Raw genomic sequence first — 8,018 nt, 5'->3', positions numbered from 1 at the left:
TCCCGGGCTTGCGGGGGGTGGGGGGGAAGTGGGGAGGTTGGGGAGTTCTGATGCTGGAGGGGGAGGCATGGCATCATTGTCCTGTAGCATGAGAAGGGAATGGAAGTGGTGCCTCTAATTCTTTTTTTAAATTGAAATATAGCTGATTTACTATATTGTATTAGTTTCAGGTGTACAGCATAGCGACTCAGTTATATAATTTTTCAGATGATTTTCCATTACAGGTTACTACAAGATCCTCCCTGTGCTATACAGTAAATCCTTGTTGCTTGTCTATCTTATGTATAGTAGGGTGTATCTGATAGTCCCATACTCCTAATTTATCCCTCCCTTTAGCACTGCCCCCCCCCCAGAGCCCTCTGCTCCCATCCTGCCCTTGGCCCACCGCCTCGCCTTCTCCTTCTCCTCTTAGTGCCGTCCCTACTTTTCCTGGAGCCAAAAGTCAGAGCTTTTTCTGTCCACATGCTTCAGGAGGGGAAATAGGTCCAGAGGATGTGTCCAGCTCAAAGCCACACTAGACCCACAGGCTGAGCTGACGCATGAACTAGAAATCCTTAACTCTCCAACTGGTCCTTTTGCTCTTCTACCAAGATACCTCATATTCTCTCCCCATTTCTCCCACCCCTGGATCCCAATGACAGTCCAGGTATTCATTCAGTATTTCCTGTGCACTTACGAAGTGCCAGGGTATGGGGTGCTCAGATTTTAGAGCTGAGAAAAGCAGAGGCTCTGCCCCCTCACGACCCCGTAATTCTAAGATAATGTGATCCGGTCCAATTCCACGTACGAAGATATTAGCTCAGCCTCAACCCTGGGAATTTAGATAGAAACACCAGGAGAAGCCCCTCCAGCTGGAACTTAAAGGAGGAGTCAGACTGTTCTAGGCAGAGCCTGAGCGAAGTCTCAGTTATGAATGTGTGTAGACTGCATGTGGCCTCATGGTTAGAAGTGTGGGCTCTGGAGCCAGATCATCTAGGTGTGAATCCTGACTCGGCTGCTTCCTGGTTATGAGACCTTGAGCAGTTTACCGAATCTCTCTGTGTCTCAGTTTTCTCATCAGGAAAATGGGGGTGATAATAATACTTACCTCATAGGTTGCTAGTGATGATTAAATAAGTGAATCCATAGAAAGCACTTAAAAGAGTGTCTGCCTCCTAACCACCGCACAATAAATATTAGTGACATGATGTCGACTGTAATGATGATGGTGGTGACAGAGTGATGGGGTGTGCGGCTGCTAAGTTACGGAATTCCTGGTTTCCTGATCTGTCCCCACCGCTAAACAGATCACCTGAACCCAGCACAAGGTGTGGGGCAGCAACCATTTTGGGGATGAATAAATGAATGAATGGCTGAGAAGAACCTTGGAGTTCAGAGCCAGACCTGTTAGATCACAGGAGGGGTCTGCGGTCTGGCTGGGGAAACCCATGTCATTCACTGGTTCTCCTCCACATGCACCATCTTGTCCCAGAGCTCCACCCTGCTCCTTGATCTTCATCAAAGGGAAGCTTGGGGACAGATTTTGGGGAGAGGGGGAGCTGTTGCATGTAATTTATGCTGTGTTTATTTTTTTCTCCCCCGTCTTCTCACAGGAAGGAACAGCTGGATGCAGCAGCCAGGTATGTTTGTGATTATGAAGCCTCTTCTTCCCACCGCTGTGTCGGGACAGAGGGTCCAGTTGTGTACGCTGTAGGGCCCCTGGGCAGTCATGCAGGTCGTGAGATAGAGTTTGGGGGTTCACTGCTGTTGCTGGCCGCCATTTTCCTCTGCCAATTTCATGTTAATTTACTCAGGAACAACTTAATTGTGATCGTAGCAGCAGCCACATTTTGAGTGTTTCTCCTCTGTGTCTGGAGTCGTGCATGTGTTATCTCATGTGGTCCTCACATCCACAGTGAAAGATCGACTCTCGTGTCTTCATTTATGGATTGAGGAGACTGGGGCTCAGAGACGTTGAGTTACTCCGCCTGGGTCACACAGCTACTGAGGAGCAAGACCAAAATCCAAACTCAGGTCTGAATATTAAGACCATGTTATTTCCATTATATCTTGCTTCGTTTGCTTCTTGGGCTCACAGATGGTTTTTCGAAAAGTGAACCAAGACTATAATTCATGATCCGCAGTGAACCATGCTCACTGCAGGCTGCCGCAGAAGCAGGCTGAGCTTCCGCATGAGTCCTCTCTCTTCCTTTTGGTTCCATCTGGAGAAGATGTCACAGTATCAGGGAAACCATGGACCCTGCTCAAGATTGTAAAGGAAGACCACCTCTCGCAAACAGTTTAACTGTTTGTATACAAGTCATCCCTCTATATCCACAGGGGATTGTTTCCAGGACCCTCGAGGATACCAAAATCCGCAGATGCTCGAGTCCCTTGTATAAAATGCCAGAGTGTTTGCATGTGACCTGTGTGCATCCTTCTGTGTACTTTAAGGCATCGCTAGATTAGTCACAACACCTAATGCAGTGCAAGTGCTATGTCAGTAGTTGTAAACACAACACAAATGCTCTGTACGTCGTTCCCCGTATGTGGCAAATTCAACTTTTGTGTTTTGAAACTTTCTGAAAAATTTTTTTCGAATATTTTTGATCCTCACTTGGCTGAACCTGTGAATGGGGGACCTGCAGATATGGAAAGCCACCTGTATTTGTAAATAGAAATAATTATACGTGTAAATATACATTAATATCGATTTAAAGTATTATTGTTGACAAAGTACTTGCAAAGCCTCTCAGTCAATCTCCTGGACACCAACTCAGCTGTTGTCCTTCTAGAGCTGACAGATTGGGCAGAGGAGGTGGTGGGACCCTGGACCATCTGTATGGGAACCACTTCATCCTGCCTGGAAGGAACAGACAGCACCAGTTAACTCACAAAGAACACAGTTTGGACTTTGTCCCTCCTTTATGCAGACTTTCAAATGGAAGGAGCATCTTGTGGTTGGAACCAGTCCGGACTCCAGGGGGCATTTGGGGAGATTGTAAAGGAGGGCTGACCGCCGACAGTGACAGTGTCAGGAGACATTTGCTAGAGGACCTGCAGCAGCTCATGTCGCACAGAGGCAGAGCGGGAAGACGCCTCAGAAATCCTCCTCTGGATGATTTTACAGAAATGAGTCCCCCCAAGAGGGCAGGCTCACCCCAAGTTACAGAAATCCTGAGCTCAAGAGGTTACGTGATCTCAGGACTCCCCGTGGAGTTGTCTTTCCCCCTCATCTCATGACTAATGGGGTTTTAAATCATGCAGGTGTTGACACTGCAAGTGAATGACTGCATTGACCTTTATATCCTTCTCTATGGAGACACGAACAGAATTTAGCCAAATTGGAATGTATGAGCAAAACACCGTTGTGTACTGGACTAGGCAGCTTGGTTTAATTTGGGCTTAGATAGATGCATTTTGCGGCTTTGCTGGGCATGCTTCTCCAGTTATTGAAAATGGGCTCTCTGAAGTCTGCTCATCAGCTTACTCACGCCTCTGTCCAGAACTCTCCACTCTGCCAGGGGCACATACAGAGGGAAAGGACATGCCATGATTTCTTGGGGTTCGAGTCGCTGGGGGTTTTCTGGCTCATCCTCTTCAGGAAGAGCTAGGTCAGTTACGTAAGCCACTCAGCCTCCCTCATCCAGGCTCGGGTGCAGCACTTTTGATTTGAACAACAAATAGGTTTGGCTGATAGATTGGCAGGTGAGATGGCAGGCGTGATTGTAGCCGTGAAGCTTGGAGGCGGTGCCGGAGATCTGGAGGAAGGATGGGTGAATTGTCGACAGAGGAATCAATTCTTTGACCGAAGAAGGCAGGGAGCAAGGAGACCAGAGAATGGTCAGCAATGTACGTGTGCGTTAGATGAATACTCACTGGTATACCAGCTTCTTCAACAGGCTGCTGGCTGACTGGTGTTTCTATCTTACTTTATTATTATTTCTAAATAGCCAGAATCAGATTTGGAGTTCATCTTTTTGACACCTTCTAACACAGGTGGCCCACACATCTGTTTGTCAGCCCAAGGAAAGAGTTATATCCTCTTTAACTTAACAGCTCCTGGTTCTCTGTTGGGATAAGGAAAGGAACATGTTGGGCTTCCCCGGTGGCGCAGTGGTTGAGAGTCCGCCTGCCGATGCAGGGGACACGGGTTCGTGTCCCAGTCCGGGAAGATCCCACATGCCGCAGAGCGGCTGGGCCCGTGAGCCATGGCCGCTGAGCCTGCACGTCCAGAGCCTGTGCTCCGCAACGGGAGAGGCCACAACAGTGAGAGGCCCACGTACCGCAAAAAAAAAAAAAAAAAAAATTAAAGGAACATTTTAGCTTGTTGGAAAGAGCTCATACTTGTAGTTTCTTATAAAGCTAGTGCGTGTTCCCACCACCCCCCGCAAAGGGTCAAGAGAGCTGAGCTTCTTTGGTCCCAAGGATGGGACTGTCTTGGCTGATTTGATTTTATGCAGGCTTGCTTGAGGAACAGAAGCCCCCTGACTTCCTACAATGGCCGGGAGGTTGGCTTTGATCACGGTGTGCTTCCTTCTCGGGATCTATAACTCTGAGAAGGAAGAGAGCCAACTTCCGTTGTGGGCTTGGTAGGGGCTGGGCAGTTTCCATAGATCGTCTTAACTAATTCTTGTAAAGATGGAGACAGTTGACAAACCACCGCCTCACCCCTTCTCACCTAGTTGAGATGCCCCACTCACGGTGCCCTAAAGTAGGACTCAGCACTTCCCCTAAGGAAGCGTTTACTTTATTTTTTTATAAAGTTATTTATTCATTTATTTTTGGCTGCGTTGGGTTTTCGTTGCTACGTGCAGGCTTTTCTCTAGTTGTGGCATGCAGGGGCTACTCTTCGTTGTGGTGCGCGGGCTTCTCATTGCGGTGGCTTCTCTTGTGGAGCACGGGCCCTAGAGCACGTGGACTTCAGTAGTTGTGGCTCGTGGGCTCTAGAGCGCAGGCTCAGTAGTCATGGCGCATGGGCTTAGTTGCTCCGCGGCATGCGGGATCTTCCCCGACCAGGGCTTGAACCCGTGTCCCCTGCGTTGGCGGGTGGGCTCTTAACCACTGCACCACCAGGGACGTCCCGCATTTACTTCATATACAGTCAAAACTTTTAAAATTCCCTCTTCCTCTCTACGAGTTTGATAGGGCTAACACTGGGCCTGAAGTGTTGGGTGTGCTCCGTAAATTTGCTGAATGTCTAAATAAATGATTTAACGAAAGAGATATTGTACAATCATATTCCTTAGGAGGAAATTGAGCTCAAGCGTTTATGTAACTTACACCTAAGCCAAGGACAGAAATAGCCAAGATGAGGATTTCAGATATAGGTCTGACTGTATCAGACCATACAGGCTGAGTCCCAGCACAGCACAGGTGGTCGTCATGCCGTCCTTGTCCTCCAGGAGAAAAGAGTGAGGTCAGTTAATCTCGCAGACTCTTGATCCTGGCACTTGTTCTCTCTCAGCCAGGAACTCTTATCTCTTTGTTGCACTTGCTCCTTCACTTCATCTGAGACTCTGCCAAATGTCACCTCCTGTAACACACCCTCCTTGCCTCTCCGGCTGAGACAGACTCCAGAGTCAGACCGTCAGACTTCAAAACCTGGCTGCTCTGCTTATTAGCTGTGTGATCTTGAGCAACTTCTGCAACCTCTCTGTGTCCTCATACGTGGAAGGGGATAATAATAGTCCTAACCTCATAGGCTGCTTGGAATGACGCCTGTGATCCGGCAGAAGTAAATGCTCACTAGAGATTAGTTCTGCTCATTTGGTGTGTTATTCATCCATGAGATTTGGAAACATGGGAAAAGTAATCCTTTTAGGAAACCAACACAGAAAAATATGTAGTTTCTCACTCTTCCATCAGTGTGTGAGTCTGCGTGTCCTCGGAGCACCAGCTGCAAGTGTTCTGGAATTGTGCTCATAGATCTCCAGACATACTGGATCAGAGGAAACAGATCCTTGAGCTCAGCAGAGCTAACTTTGCAAACCTGTCCAGATGAGAGTGAACCAGATCAATATATCAGGGTTATTTTAAAATCACGATGTTCTTCCTACAGCCCAGGAGTCAGTCCGATCATGACCCTACCTCCTGGTCCCTGCTTTATCCACCGTTTTCCTTCCTCAGTCCAGACAGTCCATTAGGAACCACCAGCCCCCTGGCCCTCGGCTGCCTCGTCACAGACGTCGGACCAAGGGATTCCTCAGCCACTTCCTGTGTGTTGTGAGCTTGTGGCCACAGTAGCAGAATTGGTCCCGCATTGTTTTGCCACATTAGATAATGTGAGTTACAGGCCACTTGGAAGATTTTTGTTTGTTTGTTTGTTTTTTGCGGTACGCGGGCCTCTCACTGTTGTGGCCTCTCCCGTTGCGGAGCACAGGCTCCAGACGCGCAGGCTCAGCGGCCATGGCTCACAGGCCCAGCCGCTCCGCGGCATGTGGGATCTTCCCGGACCGGGGCACGAACCCATGTCCCCTGCATCGGCAGGCGGACCCTCAACCACTGCGCCACCAGGGAAGCCTCTTGGAAGATTTTTTGACAGTATGATTTGGGCACATTGCCAAACCTTTGTGCCTCAGTTTTCTCATCTATATAATGGTTATATTAAGAATACCTACCTCTTAGGGCTATTGTAAGGATTAGGTGTGAATAGAGCCTTAACCTGGCAAATACTACATAAGGTTTGCTTTTATTATTATTACTGCCATTATCCTGATTGACACCCACATTTCTAGGTTTTCTGTGCCGAGGATCTTTTCCACATGCTGTTAAGGCCAGCTTAGGAGCCAGATCAGCATAGGTTTGAATCTTAGCTTGGCAATGGTTTTCCCCTCCCTCCCTCCCTCCCTTCCTTCCTTCCTTCCTTCCTTCCTTCCTTCCTCCCTCCCTCCCTCCCTTCCTTCCTTCCTTCCTTCCACGCAAACATTAAGAGCCCTGCTTTTCCTCAGGCCCTAGAGATTCCCAGGGAATTGGGACTCACAGTCTGATGGGGGAGGTGGATATGTCAACCAAAAAAGAACAATGTAGTGTGGAGGGTGCTGGTATGGGGATATTATAGACACAGGAGTACAGAGGAGGTGAGCAGAGGAAGGGAAATCTAAGTTCTACCTGGAACAACACATCAGGAGAGGATCCCTGAGGTGCTTTCCTTTGACTTGACTGTTAAGGGCTGAGTGGCTTTACACGGGGCTGAGGGAGGGATTAGGGCTCTAATTTTGTTCCTTCCCTCCTTCGTTCTTTCATCCTTCAAACTAATAAGCATTGAGTCCCTAGGCCTGTAATCTTTCCATGGGCCATCTATTTCTGTATGAGAAATCCCTAGAAACGCCAACTCATTAAAGGTCAGTAAAGAAGAGCATGCAGAGAAAAATGTGCAAAATGCCTAAATAAATGAGTCTTCATTTCTCTATAGAGGAATTTATATCGTAGCTAGAAACAAAGGATGTGAGTTCTCCTAGCTCTACCGTGAAGTACCAGGATGCTGACGACCACTCCATTTTCATTGTCATCTAATTCCCAATTAAGATCTCTCCTTTTAATGAAAAACAAACATAGGCAAGATAGTGACTTTCATTCATAGTTTTTTCTCAGAGAGAAAAGCAGGGCACCAGAGCCTCAAAGGTTTGGCACGTGGATGGTGACAGATTTTTATTCTCTCTGTGCTTTCTCTGCCTTTTTCAGGGTAGACCATGGTGCTGAAGGAGCCTCTAAAAGGGGACTGCTGGTCTTGTGTAGGCTCTACCTTTCCCATGTGTAAAGAGGGAAGGAAGAAAGAATGAAAAAGAGAAGGGACAAAATCAGGGCTTTAACTCCTGTAGGTGGGATTGGCTGCTCTGTGCCGGTTACCCAGTTTGTGCTCATTGAGCTGAACAAACAGAACAAGACAGATTGACCATTTCTTCAAAAGACTCTTCTGTTGGCTGCAGTGACACTGTTCTCTTGGTTTATCCATCATCCGTCCATCTGTCCATCCACCCATCCATCATCCATCATCCATCCATCATCCGTTCATCTGTCCATCCACCCATCCATCATCC

At 47.9% G+C, this 8,018-nt stretch overlaps 1 protein-coding gene across 1 annotated transcript in view; it reads left to right on the top strand.

Moving 5' to 3' along the window:
• KCNQ3 (potassium voltage-gated channel subfamily Q member 3) overlaps positions 1 to 8,018 on the top strand; it is a 288,456-nt gene that overhangs the window by 260,884 nt on the left and 19,554 nt on the right. The window contains exon 10 of the mRNA XM_024741287.1: positions 1,597 to 1,619. Within this exon, the coding sequence (XP_024597055.1) occupies positions 1,597 to 1,619 (23 nt within the window). The remainder of the gene's footprint in view (positions 1 to 1,596; positions 1,620 to 8,018) is intronic.

Source organism: Neophocaena asiaeorientalis, unplaced genomic scaffold, assembly GCF_003031525.2.
Source record: "Neophocaena asiaeorientalis asiaeorientalis breed wild unplaced genomic scaffold, Neophocaena_asiaeorientalis_V1.1 scaffold177, whole genome shotgun sequence".
Classification (NCBI taxonomy): Eukaryota; Metazoa; Chordata; class Mammalia; order Artiodactyla; family Phocoenidae; genus Neophocaena; species Neophocaena asiaeorientalis.
The sequence above is the reverse complement of the archived record's forward strand: the minus strand, read 5'-3'. Positions and strand labels throughout refer to the sequence as shown.